Source organism: Centruroides vittatus, unplaced genomic scaffold (assembly GCF_030686945.1).
Source record: "Centruroides vittatus isolate TY-2023 unplaced genomic scaffold, ASM3068694v2 contig_3127, whole genome shotgun sequence".
Classification (NCBI taxonomy): Eukaryota; Metazoa; Arthropoda; class Arachnida; order Scorpiones; family Buthidae; genus Centruroides; species Centruroides vittatus.
The window spans coordinates 960,645-979,496 of NW_027122015.1; the positions used below are offsets into that span (position 1 = coordinate 960,645).

Here is an 18,852-nt window from a genome sequence, read left to right on the forward strand (position 1 = left end):
ATATCTTGATTCGATATAAACTCAAAATTATTTATCGTATTTTCGATTTTCGGGACTTTAAAATTTTTCGAATTAAAAACCGATTTTTCGAATGTTATATGTTATCTTAGAGCTTTCTATACTATAGAAATGGGAGAAAATCAATCAAAACATGCTGTCAATTTTGATATTTTGGCAAAACAAACACACTGTAAGTATTTCCAAAATTTTTACATTTTCATATCTATAATCTACTTTATTATTGCTATTTATTAGATTAAAAACCGCATTATTACTATAGTATATCTAGTTTAAGATACACTTTTTCTTACATACTTTCGAAATTAAAGTGAATTGTATCGTTAAATTTGTGGCATTCTTTGACACACTTTAAAGTTCTTTATGTAAATAAATTTTATAATATTCTATTTGTGTTTTCTATTAATTATACTTAATTTTAAATATATTATTATTATTATCCTTTTATTAAAGTTATTACCAACGATATTTATTTATAATTATCATTCAATTTTTTTCCTGAAAATTCACTTTTGAAAATCAAAATGCACCTTAAATTCGAATGTAGTACAATGTTATTTCATAAGTTTACAAGAAAATATTAAATGAAAAAAAATCATTATTAATGGATATTTTTCAATTTTTTTGTCCAGTTCATAAAAAACTACTGCTACAATGGTAAGCTAAATTATCTATTATTAAAATAATTAAAAATATATAACATATTATTCTGCAGGTACGATGATTTTATGACATTGTGCCCTTCTGGAGGAATGACAAAAGCCGTAAGTTATTTAATTTCGAAATTCTTTTAGTCATCAAGATTTTAAAGAGATTTTAATTTTAAAACATTTATATATTTCCTACGAAATTTTATAGTTATATACTTTGATATATAATTTAAAAAATTTAATTCTTTCAGAAATTTCAGCTTACTTTTAGCGAATTTTTTCCAACTGAAGATTCCTTTCAGTTGTTAGATCACATTTTTAATGTCTTCAGCGAATCAAAGGTTAATTAGTTTTAATTATTTTGATTGAAATAAATATTAAACTATAAAACTATAATTATCTCAATTATGACTATGCTTTATTTTGAATATTTGAATATTTAACTAAAATGTCTATATATTTTCAGAATGGCTTAATCAATTTTTTGGATTTTGTAAGAATTGTTCGAATTACTAGTAATGGAACTCCTGAAGAAAAACTCGATTGTACGTATTTTTTATCTATGAATTGTATTTTTATAATTCGAGACAAATTATGCATTAGCCAGATTTTTATGATCAGAAAAAAATAATATTTTGTCAATTTTTTGCCAATTAAGTTATGATAACTAAATATAGAATGAAAGAATTTAACTTTATTAATACAGCATCATTAACATGCAAATATATGCATTTTAATTTTAGGAATAATTCAGCCTGTGTGAATCTCATGATAACCTTTTGATGTGTAAGCCTATACAAATACTAAATATATTTAAAGTTTAGAAATTAATAAGTTAGTTTCATTCAGAAGTTTAAATTTCATAAGTTACAAAAAAGTCTATGTAAAAAGCTATATTGAAATTGTATATGTTATAAGAGATTACAAAAGAATAAAAAAACAATAACTTGGTCAGACAGATTAGAGAAAAACAGCATCATCATCACTAAGATTTAGGCTAAGTTCTCAAATTATAATATATTTCCAATAAAAATTTAAATCATAGCATCGGAAAGAATTATCTCAATTATGACTATGCTTTATTTTGCACATTTGAAATAAGTTGTAGATACTTAACATGTTTAGTGTTACATAAAAACGTAGACTTACACGATAAAACGTTACAAGCTTAATAGTTGAATGATTAGTTTTGGAGACAGTATAGTGAAATTTGTTTTCAATCAATCTTGCTAATTTTTGACTCATTTTGCATACATCATATGCAGCGTACACAGTATAAATAATAGAACAAGCGGTAAAGGCATTAGCCTGACTTGGAGGGGATATGAATTCGATTCAGAGACCGAACGTAGCATCCTCATTACTTTTTATAAAACATTTAATAATTTTCCACGTTCACACAATTCGTTTATCTTATTCCGTTTCCTATTTTCCCATCCTGTGAGCACTAACAAGTTCTTTTTATGCCTCTCGTGAGTTCTGCTAGCTCCTACAATTAAAGACGTTGGGTGATGAGAGACTGACAGACAATCCATAAAGATCCCTTAGGACTTAGGCCCCTGACCCGAGTTCGCGTCCCTTGCAAGTCAGACTAACGCCTTTGCCGTTTCGGCCATCATACAAGCTTTTGTTATTAGGAAGTGAGAAAAAAAAACAAGTAAATTGAATTTTAAATTTATTTTTCTTCATCCAAGTAGCAATTATCAAACGAATAGATATTTTAATATTTATAACAATAGCTTATTTTATTTACTATACGCAGTTTATTAAATATCTTATAACATATGAGACGTTACAAGCTTAATAGTTAAAGGAATAGTTTTGGAGGCAGTATGGTGAAATTTGTTTTCAATCAATCGTGATAATTTTTTATTCATTTTGCATACACATAGCATATACAGTGTACTGTATATACATAATAGTTAGAGCAATTTTAACGCTTTTATCAATTGTTATAACTTTAATACAAATTTGCACATTTACTTTTAACAATAGGGCTAAAAGTAAATGTACAAAACTCTAGTGAATACTTCCAACAATTATTTAGAAGTGTTTGCTTCTAATTCTCATTTTATAACAAAAACTCAACAGCTTGTTACATAAATTTTAGATATACAGAGTATCCAGACTTATTTATTTGTAGAAAGAAATTAGAGTTTTAAAATATAAACTTTTTCGAGGTAAATTATGTCTTATATACCTAGCTAGTTTTCGTAGTAACGCAGTAATATGTTGTTTTTGAAAATAACTGCACAAATTGAGAACTCCCAAAGAAGGCTGTTTAAATATTTACATACTCATATTTTAATGCAAATCGTTTCAGAGAATTCTCGCACTCATAAGGTGCCGAAAAATCAATTTAAAAATAGATTGAGCATGTAATAGCTTGCATTTAACAGCACATTAAGATAAACGATTTTTTTTCAACCCTGGTTTTCTTTTCTAGTGAAATATAGCAAGTACTGTATCATGACTGAATGTAATATCATTTGAAATTGCATGCAAAAAGTATTTAGAAATTTATTAATGTTATCGAGTATGATAAAAAATACAGAATTCCCTCAATTTAACAGTATTTTTAATTGAGGGAAGAGGTGTCCGCTAAAAACGGAAGTCCGTTATACTGAATGTGTTTTAAAAACAACTTAGCCTATATAAATAACGAACTTAACAATGAATAATATTTATTAAAATGCTATTATAATAACTTACGTAAGTATTAATAAAATATTACTGTAATGGTGTATATTGAGGAAATTATACACGTTACTAAAGCATATGTTAATCTGTTAAATCCGAAGTTCGTTAAATTGAGGGCCTACTGTACTTAGCTTATAAAACAATGCTCTAGAAATGCGTTTTAAGGTCAATAAGAATATTAGTAGCGTAGTTATATTCGCTAGATAGAAATGAGGAAAAATGAAGGAGAGAAGTTACAGGGCAGCTGAAATGATGATATACAGAGTGTTTCAGAAATGTATGTAAAAAAAAAAAAAAAAAAAAAAAAATGGAGATGTTACAGAGAGGTTAATTTTAAGTTGAATACTCTAGTTCCCTTTTTTGATTTGAAGCGTTCTTGCTGTAAGGGAAGAATTCGTTAGTGAACTATCAACGCTTTTATAGACGTTACTGAACAATGTCAATTGGTCTAAAAATTCAAAATAATAACGTCTGAAAACGGGTAAATTCAAATAATAAATTAATATTGCAGATGGGTATCAAACCATCAGAGGTCAGACGTTGTTTTTGCTAAACAGGAAATGGCATCACGAATTTTTAAACGCATATAACTCGAAAAGAACTTTTTTTACTTATATTTCTAAAACACCTATGTACCTCATAATTTTGTTTGCATTCTTCAGAATTTGTTGAATTTTAATGGAAATTTGTTGTAAACTGGTAATGATATAGTTAATTTCTCTAATTGAAACGCTATATATATATATATATATATATATATTTTAATAAAAGGCTGTATGTACTAGCTATAAAGAACCATAATAATCGAAAGTATTAAAATATTGTATGAGTACACTTGATCTTTAAACATCCCAAAGAAAATTAAAAACTTGAGTTAGTACTCGAATAATATAAACGAGGGACATCACGTAACCATGACTTATTGCAATAGAATTGAGCCGGAGCGTTGCCGCTTTTTTAATTAAAATTTTTAAGATTAGTACTAGTATATACAAATTATCTTTCGCTCCATCTAACCCGAGCGCTGACACGTGTATGTGTGTGTGATCAGAGGAAAATAGTTGCTGGCCGCACAAGAAGGCAATCCAATCCTTACACTTGTGGCCACAGAGACACTTGCTGCCAATTTTCCGTTAGATATGTGCAAAGCTGTTTTTTGGCCCCTAAATTTCGTTAGAAGTGCTCAATCGCGTCAGGGAGAATTGACATTGTCACTTTGACCCCATTGTATCTCGAAAATGAAGTCATTGACCACCATTTTTTAATTACATTTTTGGATTCCTCATAACAATTAAATTAATGGAAAATGGTAAATTTTGATCAAAATCGATCAATCATTTTTTTTGAGTAAGAACATAATTCTGTAAGCTAAATATAAGCGGCTATGCTGACGCTCCGACTCAATTAAGAAACTCTTAATTGGATCGCATAAGTAATTTTCTATTTTATCCCCAAATTGAGTATATATGAAAATGTTCGCATAATTCTGTGAAGAATTATGTTCTTGATACGTGTATCTGACAAAATGTAAATGGAGAACGTATAAACGAGAACTAGGTGTATTTTATTTCTAGTCTAACATGTAACCAAAGACATATTTATATTAAATGGAAGAAAACGTTAGTAATGTCATTAAATAAAAATAAAAGAAAGAAATTTAAAATTATATAGATGTTCTTTCATTCATTCAATGATTGTGAAAGCCTTACTGTCCTTAATTCGAATATTATTGTTAATTGTCTACTTGGACTTTACTTATTAATAGGACTTTATACTGGTGTTTAAAACAAAATTTCTTTATTATATCACCTGTAGTAATACTACCACAGGTGATATAATAAAGAAATTTTTGCTTTTTCCTGAACTAACTCTCATTACTGTGCCAACCTTTAAACATCAGTATAAAGTCCTATTAATAAGTAAAGTCCAAGTAGACAATTAACAATAATATTTCATTCATTCAGTTTGTTAAAAATAATTGTAATGGAATGAGAGCATATTCCAGATTTATACTTAAACCGTGACATTCGTAAGCTTCCATACAATTTACATAAAAGTTTATATAATAATTTTCTAATGTTTTAGTTAATTAGTATGAACAAAATTTATCTTACAAGAAGAGGTAACGACGTGGTAATCGCAGTTTCCGATGAATGGATTGTATGGATGGCATGATGGTATGGATTGTATGAATGGTTTGTATGGATAAGTCTTGGTACGAGCCTTTATTGAGCAAAAGAAGAAAGTGCACTTCTCGTTTTCAAGAAAATCAAAGTTAAAATACTTGTAATTACATGCGCTTATATATTTTGTCTATTCATTTTCTATTAAAAATGCGCATTTTCTTTGTTTTTTGAAAATTCGTTTTCGAATTATTATCTGTTAAAAAAAATTTAAAGTTTAAATTTGGTAATGTAAGACTATTATGAATAATTTGATACTTTAAGCAAGTAAATAAACTCAAAAAAGTTATTAGTTATAATTAACTCCCAATATCAAATTGAATTATGTGTGACAGTAAACAATCATTTTTCAATGTCACTCATCAGGTTTCTTATTGTTTACATCATATTTTCATTTTCATACAAGCAGACAGTAAAAATAAATTATAAAGTAAGAATAATAAAATCATAAACTCTAAGATTATTAATGATTCTAGTTTTAAAAACAAACTTTTAAATTTATTTTAAACGATTCCGAAAATTAATTTTTAAAAAGAGAAAAGGACGTTTTTAAAAGAAAATAAATAAACAAAATGTATAAACTTATGTACTTTGCAAATATTTTATGTAAAAATTGCATTGATTCGAAAAAAATGTTTACTCATAGAGACTCAAACCAAAGATCTTGCAATTAGTAGTGAGATGTGCTGCTGCCGAACTAAGATACTTAAATATTTCGCAATGCATACTTATAAATCGCTCGGGATATTTTAACTTTGATTATCTTAAAAACGTTTGAGAAGCGTGCTTTCTCCCTTTGCTCAATAAAGGTTCATACCAATGCTTATCTACACAAACGAATCATTGAAAACTGTGATGATCTACACTTGTTAGTTTAAATCAAAGGGTACGTTCGTTAAGTCAAACGAGTTAAACGAGAATGACGTCATCGTTATTCTTGTTTCGTTAGACTTTTCGAACGACTAGTTATAACTAAATGGCTGTTTCTAAAATCGAAGATAGAATGTCGCTAGTGCAGCCTTATTCAAAATATTTTTCTTAGGTTGCTTCGGATGGACAGTTATTTCAATCATTTCACCTTTTAATTCACAATTTAAACACTCGAGTAGATCTAGAAACATCGATATCGTCGGGCGCCATTTTCTTAACGAAGTAAACTAACTCTTTCCTTCGTGAGCTTCGCTAGAGTTTCGTTCGATACGTCATCACCGCGGAGCATGCGCACTGAGCGAGACTACTACTTTTCGAACGATTGGTTACTAACGCGTTTAACTCGTTCGACTTAACGAACGTACCCAAAATTTGCTATAAACTTTTTTGCATTCACGACTAATTTTTTTCCTTTGAGTAATCTGTTTCAAAACGATTAATTGAATATTTGAAATTTTAGAACTCACGTTAAATATTAATAAAGAATCTGAAAAATGATTTTTACTTCCCAGGTTGCTATATACAGGGTGGGCCAACGAAAACGAAACGGCAGAGTGTTCGTGTTCGTCCAAGCAAAGCGCTCGGACAGGTCGATTTTATTCTCGAGGGGACATCTTTTGCAATAAAGTTTTTGCGATTCTGAATACAACAGACAACAAAAAATTTTAAAAACTCATTTATTTTGTATTAACTAAACAAACATTTATTTCGAAAAAAAATGTTTGTTTAGTTAATATTCAGATTCGCAAAAACTTTATTGCATAAGATGTCCCCTCGAGAATAAAATCGACCTGTCCGAGCGATTTGCTTGGACGAACACGAACACTCTGCCGTTTCGTTTTCGTTGGCCCACCCTGTATAACAGAGGGAAAGTATGACAGCCAAAAATGACCTCCAAGATTAAAAAGAAAAAAAAACGGGAGTAATTTCTGTATTTATGGATGTTAGTGTGTGTGGAGGACTCGATTTTGTTTACCCTGTTTGAAGCTTAATAACTCCTGTGCTTTTTTGTCAAAATTTTCTGAAATTTTGCGGGAAGGTTTGTTTATTAGGGGGATTGATGCTATTAAATTTTTGTGAGTAAAGTCGAGGAGTGGAGAGATAAAGGGAAGTCGTATGTCATATTTCTAGTAGGGTCGAACTCAATGACGATTTTATTCGTTATTAGCATTTACAATTTTTTAATAAAATCCATCCCTACCCTCAAAAGTAAGGTTTTATGCCATTTTATAATAGTTAATAACATATGATATTTTGTTTAAAAACTTTTTAACAGATGGCGCCACCAAATGTTGCCGGGAAAGTTAATCAACTCTTTGCTGGATTTTTTAAATAATGAATGTTATATTAAAAAAATGTATAGCTCAGGTTAAGATAAATGCATTTTATCGAACTTTATTAAGGTTGAAAAATAACACTTTTAAATTTTAATTATTTCTTATTAAACACAGAGATAAATAAACTATCCCCTAATTTATATAATTTTAATTCGATATAAACATAACTTTGAAGTAAACTTGTGAAAAAGCTATACCAGGTTAGTATTCTTAAGCAAGCTTTGATCGATAATGAATCATATAATTGGCATAATTCGAATATTTGACCACCAATAAGGTTTATATAGAATGATTTTTCACAAATTGACTCTCTATTCTGTCTCTGTTATAAAAGTAAATTATTATTGCAGTGGCATTTAAACTATACGACATCAACAACGATGGGATAATTAGCAAAGAGGACATGTTGAATGTAGTGAAGGGGATTTATCGTTGGAGAGAAGCCAACGAACGACAGTATAAGAAAAAAGCTGAATTTATAATTAATTCTGTCTTTGAAGAATTTGATAAGGTATTTAAATTTTTAATCTTAATCAATTGGAAGTGTTCAATTTAAATTAAGAATATTTTCTAATTAAACTATATATTTGTTTTGTATCTACAGGATAATGAAAATAAAATCTATCGTGATGACTTTATACAAGGATTTATAAACAAAAGTGATGTGGTAGACAGATTGACTAGAATAAACTCTCTTCAAAAAATTAATTAAATTTCTATTAAAAATTGCCAATTAGAACTACAAATTTGAACCTATTTCTTTATCAACAATTCGATTTCTAATGTTAATATTTTCTAGCACTTAATATCTTAAAAATTAACATTTATTATAAATATCAGTGTTTATAAAATACTGTATATTTTATAAATTGAGATAGCCATTTTCATTGTTAAGTTATCTGAATCTGAAAATTCGTATAGAAATAATTTAAACTGTACATTTATAAAATGAATATTAAACAATTTTGGAAATTTAGTCTGACAATTTAAATCATGAACTATATATAGAAAGTGTATATTCATCACATACTTTACATATCTATAAACTATAGCTATTATATATACAACATATATATAATATAATTTATATATATAAAACTACGTACTTATATACGTATTTATACATATACATAAACTTATACAGTGGTACCTCGTATAACGTACGCCTCGAATAACGGACGCTGCGAACAACGGACTTTCTGTTTGGCCGTTACGTGACTCGAGCAACGGACTGGCTGCGAGCAACGGACTTTCCGGCATAATTGGTGGCTGCTCCATGGGTGCGTTTTTTAATAGGGGTCGCTCTGCGTCTCCGCTACTACGGGAGTGCGCTGCTGTTCGTAGGCATTTAGGAATGACGGTAAAAGAAAGAAAGATGGCAGCGCTCGCACTATCGATAGTATCGTGATGGAGGAATCTATAATTCTAAAATATGAGCTTTTAAAAGGCAAAAGAAGGGTCCCAATTGTAAAATTTAACCATAAAATGGATTATTTGTTGAAAGAGCATTCAAAATAGCCTCGAAAAAAAATTCGCAAAGATACTTACATCACCGCGTGCGCTAACTCGCGCTTTCACAATTTCTAAATTTTCATTCATAAAACCACATAATGGACCCGGAAACGAAATTATCTGAGCCATGGAGGACGCCATGTTGCTTTCCACCGTAAACTACTGCTACGAGCGGCCGTTTTTGCCGTTCGACGGCGTGCACTCCCACCGGAATTTAGGAATGCGTTCCGCAGGAATTTTAAATGGATGTCGCTCGCGCAGAGTTATGCGGAGGAATTAAAGAACGCACCCCATGTTCAATTTTTTTATGATACAGTACGGTTATTTTATGCTGCGGAACGAATTAGATGTTTTAACATGTATTTCTATGGGAAAATGCGTTTCGTATAACGGACGTTTCACTTAACGGACGTGCACCTGGAACGGATTAAGTACGTTATACGAGGTACCACTGTATACGTAAAGTATGTGATAAGCAGTGGCGTAGCGTGGGTGTCAACCGCCCGGGGCGGAGGAAATTTCGCCGCCCACTTATTTAGGTATCTCAATTTAAAAGACTAAAATATACAGTAATTCTAAAAAACTTTTCGGCAAGAACAATCATCACTATTGTGTATTGTACAGGTTACAAATAAAAAAGTCATGTATATATGTTTTACAATATAATAATCACATTTAATACAAAAATTTTTACAAGGTATTATTATTTATTGTGAAATTTTGCCGCCCCCTAAAAGTGCCGCCCGGGGCGGACCGCCCCTGCCGCCCCACTACGCTACGCCACTGGTGATAAGTATACAATCTCATTTTATATTTATGATATTAATCTTACAATTAAGTATTAAAACATTAAGTTTTATGATAGTAATATTTGTTTAAAATATTTTTTAAAAAACGTGAAAATACTATTGATATTTTTAAAAAGTTTATATTAATTTAAAGGATGTAATTTAAACATCACAAATGCTTATTAAAAATAATTTTCCTATTGTTTCAGCAATAATATACCGAAAAATAACTACGAAATATCATATATAAAATATTTTCACTACCACATAACAAAATAATCAATATATGCTTATATTAAAGTTTACAGAGTAATTTTTTTATTCATAACCGCAATTTATAATCTACAAGAATAAGAATAAGCTACGGGGAAAAATACAAATGATAAAATATCTAATCATTCTGTAAAAATTTTCAATATATCTAACTCATCTAACATACACATATAATAAATTTCCATGCTACTTTATATACCGAAATGGTTTAAAACGTGCATGTTACATTATTATTAGATGATTGGTTAGAATGTAAATAAAATAAAATCCTTAGAGCCTACATCGAGTCGTCTAAAGGCGGGTTCAAGGCCGCTTACACTTGTTTTTCACGGCGATGAGAGAAAGAAAATGAAAGTGTTTCAACTGGGGCGTTCATTGCATTGAATGGCCTTAAATAATTAATATAGAATCGGACAATTCCATTAAGATATTGAAATCAACAAGCAAAACCACGTGTTTGATAAGATTTAGTTTCCATACATAACCACGTGAATGCCACTCAACCCCTAGCGGTTATCGAGGAAATCATAGTAGTTGGAGCGCATCTCGGTCGAGAGAAGCTAAAATTAAACAACGTTAATCACCGTCTCTACATTCGAGCCATGTTAAAGCATTTATAGGTAAGTAAATTCATTCTTCATTGTTTCACTTAACTTTAAAAGATGTATGTACAGTACAGAGTTTTAGCCAGATGAACGGAAGATAACAAAATTGCTCTCATGAATAAACAACAATTCTGAAAGTTTGCGAAAATAAGACAAGCGCGCATTCGCTTATAAATTATTTATTTTTTAATTTGTTTTAGTCTGACGAATCGATTCGACCTCATAAAGTCTTCCTCACTTCGTTGAACCAAGTCCATTATTAACTGAGGCTCATGCTAATGTTTCAACACAGAAACTGTTTGACTCTTTTACATAAGTTAAATGCTCTGTTGAAAATTATAGAAAAGTTTTAAAATATTTAAACGTTTAATTTTCTATTAAAAAATCTTTTAAAATACATAAACAAACAGAAAATGTAATGAAAAAAGTTATTTTAATTTTTAATCAACTTTTAACTTCTAAAATTACAAAACTTAAAATTTTGGATCAGTTCATGTATTCAAAATTTATCAAATAATGCCAAATGCCAAAATAAAGTTAAAAGTTTCAGCATGCTACAATTATCGACATCTAATTGTTAAAAAAACTTACAATTTAAATTAAACTTTCTCAAAAATATATCGAAGAATTATATAAATTTACTGGCAGGAAACCTTCTAATGTAGATGTTATGTATTGACTGAATCACTTAATTTATTTTGTTTAGCCATAAACTTATATCATAATAGTGAAATGGAAATAAAAATAAGTAACAAAATAAATTACTTAATATTGAAAATTCTCTTAGTTCTTGGAAATTTCATTAAGCAACCGTCACAAATAATTAGGATTTTATGAATTCTGAAAAAAAGATAGAGAAATGTAAGTGAATGTGATTTAACGAGCCATTCACGTGTTTTCATGTATACATGCATATAATGTATTGATACGTGTATTCTCTATGCATGTATATAATCTTATAAATATTCTGATATCTCTTTCAATTTGCTTAAGAATAAATTATAATTTATTCATGCATAATATTTCGAAGACAATCGTTCTTTCGAAAAATCCAAATGAAGTTTTAAAAAGACGTATTGATTATTAAGAAAAAGAAGATATATTTTCATTTGTATAAACTTTGTTTAAGCATTTAATAGTTTCCCTAGATTACTGCATTTTAAGTTGGTACAGACTTGCGCAGTACATATATATCATATATATATATATATTATTAAATAATTATATAAAAGGTTAATGTAACTTAAAATTTAGCTTATGTTCAATCTTTGATCTTGAAGAAAAATATCTGAATAAAATCAAATTTAATATTTAATATCAAAAAATTGTAGCGTTATTAAATATAAATCATAGTTTTTAATGTATAGATATTTTCTATTATTGAAAATTATATAATTTCAATAATTTATAGTTTACCTATTTAATCTATTAATGATAGATTTTATACAGGTTAGATCTAATCATTTTATATGAATACGCATCAACATAATTTAAAACAATATGAAAACAAACAAGTTTTATTGAATAAACATAATTATCTTTGTACGCGAAAAAACTTACTTAAAAAGTATACTAATATTCTATAAACGTATAAAGGTGTAATTTGTTTGTTTATAAATTTTATAAAATATTTTTGAAAATAAAAAGTTCTTAATAATATTAATACCGTATTTTACGGACTATAAGACGCATTTTTTTCTTCGAAAAATTGCCTCCAAAATTCAGGTGCGTCTTATAGTCCGTAGCATCTTATAAGTATTAAAAAAAAAAAAAATGCTTAAAAATGCTTAAAAATTAAAGTGCGTCTTATAGTCTGTAGCGTCTTATAGTCCGTAAAATACGGTAATAATAATAATAATGTCGTAATGTTTCATTTAAAATGGTATTAGCAAAAAATACGAGGTTTCATGACTAATATTTATGATTTATGTATAAAATAAAAAGTAAAAAGTAAAAAATAATGATAAAAATAAAATAAATTTATAGATAAAACTAAAAATAAATCACAATTCTAAAACTTTAAGTAAAATTTTGCATAGAAATATAAAGATCATTACATATATTAATTATTGTAAAAAATTTTATTTAGTTTTTTATGTATTGTCATAAATAATAATATTTATTTAATTATTATAGGCCATTTATACTATACTATAAACTGTTATATATAATAGATATAATAATTTATACATACAACGATACAGTATTTAAACATATAATAAAAATTATAATTTTTTATTTATTATTAGGCTATATGTAAACAAAGTTATAGGTAACAATTCCAGTTATTATATATCAGTAATTATTACTTCATAAGTTATATTTTGAATCATCTTATCCTAAATTAAATATAAAAATACGAAATATTTAATACTAATTTAAATTCAAATTTATTTTATAGATTTATAAAATATTGTTTTATTATGCTTCTAAAGTGATAAAAGTTGGTTTATTTACTGTAATAATTTTATAAATTTGTTAATTGTAACAGATAATGGTAATTAATGAACTAACATGACAATCCTTTTAGATGGTTATTTACTTAAAATTCTATAATTTTTTTTTTTCGTTAATGTAACAAATTAGAAAATAATTTTCTTTCTTTCAACAAGCAAAATCGGATCCTTTAAAAAAGAAAAGAAAATAATTTATTTATTTAAGTAAATATTTAATTAAGACGTTTAAAAAAATATAGTTTTTGTTATTCTGACGACAAATCTATAACTGAAAATTATTACTCTCGAATTAATATTAATTTATTTTATATACATTCAGTATATCCATTCTATGAATAAGACGAATTGACTCACATATTCAAGTGCACAATAATACTGTACAGTACATAGGTATAATAGGAAAAGGGATGTAAGCAGGTGTTGATCTTCGTTAGTTTTGGCAGTAGGCCCTAGCAGATGACGAGCTGATTTCTTTTAAAGTAGTAGTTTCCGTATATCTGTAATCATTTTTAAAGTAAAAGGAGTTAAATAACGTTTCTTTAACTTTTAGCTAACGTTGTTCTCTTCAAACTGTTTTATTTATTTAAAACGAAGAAAAAAACAAGATAATTACATAACTTTATTAGCAAAAATTAATAGATAATTAATATGCTAATAAATAAAAAAGTCTAGAATTCTACATATTAATAGCATATTTTTATTTATTTTTACCCTATTTCTCCATATGCTTCTATATTTACTTTTGAAAAATAAAAATAAATAAATATACATTTCTTTTTTTTCTATAAATTATTATTATGCGAACAAAAATTGGAAAAATGCCACATTATTATATATATATATATTTATCGCTCAAATATATAAATAGGGAAATGAAAAATTAACCTTGACTAGGGATTTCAAATTATAATGACACAGCACTCGTAATTATATCCGTTATTTAATTAAAATGAAAATGAAGGATAAAGAATTTATTTCAAAGCAAAACCACACAACACAATATTTTATATCTCTGAAATTCTTTTTAACTATATTTATCTTGAGAATAGGGACAGATGTTACGAAATGGTTGAAAATTCTTTATCTAATTCTGGGAAATTCCTATTCTCTATATTAAATGAAGAAGCATCTTTAATGAAATTCCCGAATCATGTAAAATAATTGTTAGATATAAACATAAGTAATGGCGGAGACCTTGTAATGTACTACAATTATTCGGTAATAAAAAAATTAAACTTTAGAATGAATGCAAAGAGATTTAGTGCTGTTTTTAACAATCAAGGCTTAAATTTTTAAGAATTTAACCATTATATATTATGTTAATAATAAAATTAACAAGATTTATAAGTATTAAAACGGATATGTAACTACATAATTTGAAAAAAATTATATTACAGTAGTCCCTCGTTAGATCGCGGATTCGGATATACCGCGCTTTTTTTCTCCCAAATTTTAAAAGCACTTGAGTCAATAAATTTTAAAATTTCGGAGACAAAAAAAAAAAAAAAAAAGCGGAATATATGCAAATCCGCGATATAACGAAGGGCCTCTATATTAATTTAAACAAGGGTTTTTAACACGTGACTGCCGCGCATGACGTATGTGTTATACAGTAACACTTCTGAAGGGGCCATTTATAACATGTAATAGACAGAAGTTTACTTTAAAGATAGTATATAATGTATCTGCAATACATTTAATATATTATTCTATTTAATTTGTGTGGCCCCCGTGTTTAAGTTCAAATAATATTTTCGTGGCGATGAACAATGGTTAAATTTTGCATATGAAAAATCATTGATGTGAAGCAAAGATAATAATGACAATATATTTCTTTTTTATTGAATAAGCACAAATACAGATAAGCAATTAACCAACAAAACAATAACTGTCAGAAGAAGTAGACATTTTAATGGGAATTCACACTTCAAACTTTATTGCTATATTATAAAATAACGTAGAAAAGATTAATATAATTTGAAAATATGAGCATTGCTTTAGAATAAAATACAAAATATTATTATGATGTATAAAAAATGTCTAATGAAAATAAATTATATTTTGATGTTTAGAAAAGCATTCCAGGCAAATGAATGGCTCATTTTCGAAAGATGGAAAATACGTAGAGACAAGTTTGACGTTTTTCTGACTGTACTTCCACTTTTTTCGATAATTGTTGCTTAACATATTTTGCATGTTCTCCTTATTCTTTTACTTCCGCTGTTTCTCTTTATTAAAAGTGTGTGAACTTCATCCTTTCTCTGTGGTTTCGAGATTTGATTTAGCGCATTTAGCCTTAGCAAACTGATAGCAATAGATTCCCTAAAACTTCTAATTTTCATCTTTTTTCCTTTGACTTCTTAATACACAATGAGAGCATTCACAATTGCCATTTTCAATAGTAACCCAATTCCTAATTTTCTAAACTGTTTAACACCTTTTCGAAGTGTAGTAGTATAAGAAGCTATCTGATCAGAGAAATTTATTTGTTTTCCCCTTATGATAAGTAATAACAGCTTCTGGTTTCACCTTAATGGATAGATGTTTTCTTTTTCTGGAAAGATTACTTGTTGATGGTCCTGCAGTGCTTTCATTATTAATGGTTGCTTCCATAATCATGTCCTCTTTATATGCATCAACATCAATATGTTCACTTTCATCAACCTTTTCCCCACTTTCCATCATAACTGGTTTATGTAAAGTAGACAGTATCCTAACACCTCTTGTATCTCTTCATTTCAAACTACTATTCCTCTGCCATCTTCACAAGATACCATTTCTCCTTTTTTAATTTTGCTTGCATTATTTTGTTTTTGGTATTCGCTTCTTATTTTATCTTAGTGCGCCTACTACGTGAGTTCGTTTTGTAGGAATTCTCTTGCTAAATCATAACCTGTATAAAAGTTATCAACAAATAAAATTCTGCCTTCATTTAGTAGGATTTTAGCCAATGATTCACACACTTTTTTAACAAGTTCTATTTCTTTCTTTTCTTCAACATTAGTTTTACCACTATAAACTTCATTGCAAGAAGGATTTACTTACGCAAAGTAAATAATTTTGATGAGTATAACTTGAAAAGTTTTATACAATATTTATAGGTTTTGTTTGGAATGTATTGCTTGAAAATTAGTCTTTCTCTCCAAGGAACGAGTGTTTCCTCAACTATAATTGTTTAGTCTGGGCAAAAGACTCGCTGAAAATTTTTTTTTGGAATAAATCTACTAGAGGTTATATTTTTCCCAGACCATCTCCTTCTCAGACCATAATGGAAAAGTAAACGAATTTTAAAAGTAATTTAAATCGATTCCTTGACATAGTATTGCCAGCAATATTATTTGGGTATAAAGGATTCGTTAACTAGTATAATGAAATTGAACCTCTTTTATTTAGATCAATCCGCAATAAAAGTCCAAGAAATTTTTTTTATTTCACCAACAGAAACAGGTTTCCATTTAAGATATCTTGATTTTGGTTTCATTTGAATCTTACTAATATATTGTTCTGCATATTTATTTGTATCACGAACAAGTATTTCAATTATCTTATTATCCAAAAATAATGAATAGATTTCCACCGGAGAGGCATCCGGATCAATTTCTACTTGAATTCCAGATTTTGTAAACTGGAAAGAGGATTGCTTTCCGTAAAAAGCTTTCCACTGAATTTCTTCCCTAGTAGATATTACATTTCCTTCTTCATCATCAATAACCACATCTTCATCTTCACAAATAAGCATATCAACCAGTTTATTTTCTAACAAGTTAGAATGATTAATTTCTTAATTTTTCTTAATCGGAAACATCTTCATAATCAGGCAAAAATGTTGGACCGTCAAAATTTGAAACTGCCAATATCCTTTTCGCTTTTTAATTTATTAGAAATAGATCTCTTCATTATTGACAGTAAATATTCTGACAACGTGAAACTCAATTGATGAGAATTGCCAAATGCACAATAATTAAAACATTATTTATATATTCATTTATTATTATATAGTAAAACATGAAATAAAAAGTAATGTTAATATAAATATTGTAAAAAAATAAAAACGAGTTCTATACACAACAATAAATTATTTATGCGATAATGAAACGATGGCGCTGTGGGAAATTTTATTAAGAAGACGTGGCAGTTGACGTGTTAAATTAAACATAAATAAACCTGAAAACGCTATATGTTACAATTTATTTAAGTAATTATTATTATATTTTTCGTCCAGAGTTAAATAAATACAATCATCTAGATAAAAATAGAAATTATTTTTTTCTTTCCTCACGCAATCTTGGCATTGCTATAGGTACCGTTGCTGTTTTGTAAAAAGTCTAACTTAGAAACGGCATAAATGAACTTAAATAGCAGTTAAGTTATATTATAATCATATTCGATTTCTAAGTTAATCTATTAATACAAAGATAATTATTAATAACCTAATTATATATTAAATATAATTATATGATTAATATTAATACTACAGTTAATATGTAATAAAAAGATCATAAAGTTTTTCCTACCAAAAAAAAAAAAATACTCACATATATATATGAGTATTTTGTCGTTTCACTCTCACAACCATTAAAATTATTCAGATTTAATGAAGGTTTTATCAATAATTTCACTTGACATAATGTTTGATTAAAAATATGATTTTTTTCTTTTTTTAAGATAAAGTTAATAAATCATTTATAGCGAAAATATTAAAAAAATTTGTTTTTAATATTTAATTCTAATTTAAAACAATAATAATAATTTAAACTAAAATGTTTTTTAAAAATACTAATAATTCATTTTATTTTATAATATTTTAACTAATTTTAAATTATTTTAAAATTAATTTTAAATTAATTTGAAAACATTAGATGTAAAAATAGCTGTAAATAATATAAACTTTTTTGTAAGAAATGTATATTTATCATCATCATTTCCCTCCTGACCAAACAAAGTGATGGAACAAAAGGGAGGTGATGGTAATAATGATAAGAAATTTAGGATTATTAAAATCCTATATATAATTGTTTTGCTGGTGGATACCTTTCAAACTTAAATTTAATTCGGTGACCTTTTTCGAAATTGAAGAAGAAGGATAAATAAATTACAAAGATAACGAAATTTTTAAAAATATGAATTAATAACATTACTACAAAATTGTACTTTATTAAATGTTTAACATATAAAATTATAATTAATGCATATTTTGGTTTTTCATTATATTTTAGAATATAATAGAAATAAATTTGTCCATGGATTTCCAAACGGTACCTAGTAATTTATCGATTTCCCCCCTCCCAATAAATCGATTGACTCCTCGGGGATAACGAGCCACCAGGTTATATATGATTAAAATAATATATTTATTTATATTCACGAATAACAGTTAATCATGTTCATTGATTCGTAACA

The 18,852-nt window shown here is 27.5% G+C and overlaps 3 protein-coding genes across 4 annotated transcripts in view; 2 read left to right on the forward strand and 1 right to left on the reverse strand.

Moving 5' to 3' along the window:
* LOC136973284 (DNA helicase MCM8-like) overlaps positions 1–13,945 on the reverse strand; it is a 48,325-nt gene extending 34,380 nt beyond the window's left edge. The window contains exons 1-2 of one of the 2 annotated variants that reach the window (XM_067268006.1): positions 13,807–13,942; positions 11,762–11,836 (exon numbers count right to left, since the gene is read on the reverse strand). The gene's annotated coding sequence lies outside the window, so the exon portion shown is untranslated. Of the gene's footprint in view, positions 1–11,761; positions 11,837–13,806 lie in introns of both variants that reach the window. The other variant, XM_067268004.1, reaches the window with a different exon arrangement.
* On the forward strand, positions 63–8,729 carry LOC136973291 (neuronal calcium sensor 1-like). The gene is made up of 7 exons (XM_067268021.1): positions 63–190; positions 651–675; positions 734–782; positions 920–1,009; positions 1,135–1,213; positions 8,169–8,329; positions 8,423–8,729. Exons 1-7 carry the CDS (start codon positions 130–132, stop codon positions 8,528–8,530), a joined length of 573 nt encoding a protein of 190 aa, XP_067124122.1. The 5' UTR covers positions 63–129; the 3' UTR covers positions 8,531–8,729.
* The window catches only part of LOC136973290 (beta-1,3-galactosyltransferase 1-like), a 28,932-nt gene continuing 20,941 nt past the window's right edge, over positions 10,862–18,852 (forward strand). Inside the window, exon 1 of the mRNA XM_067268020.1 lies at positions 10,862–11,011. The gene's annotated coding sequence lies outside the window, so the exon portion shown is untranslated. The remainder of the gene's footprint in view (positions 11,012–18,852) is intronic.

Bases quoted from the DNA above. Each gene is read 5' to 3' on its own strand.
- LOC136973291 (XM_067268021.1), top strand. From the start codon at position 130: ATGGGAGAAAATCAATCAAAACATGCTGTCAATTTTGATATTTTGGCA. The intron at 676-733 runs GTAAGCTAAATT...ATTATTCTGCAG, and splicing joins AAAAAACTACTGCTACAATG to GTACGATGATTTTATGACAT. The intron at 1,214-8,168 runs GTACGTATTTTT...TTATTATTGCAG, and splicing joins TCCTGAAGAAAAACTCGATT to TGGCATTTAAACTATACGAC.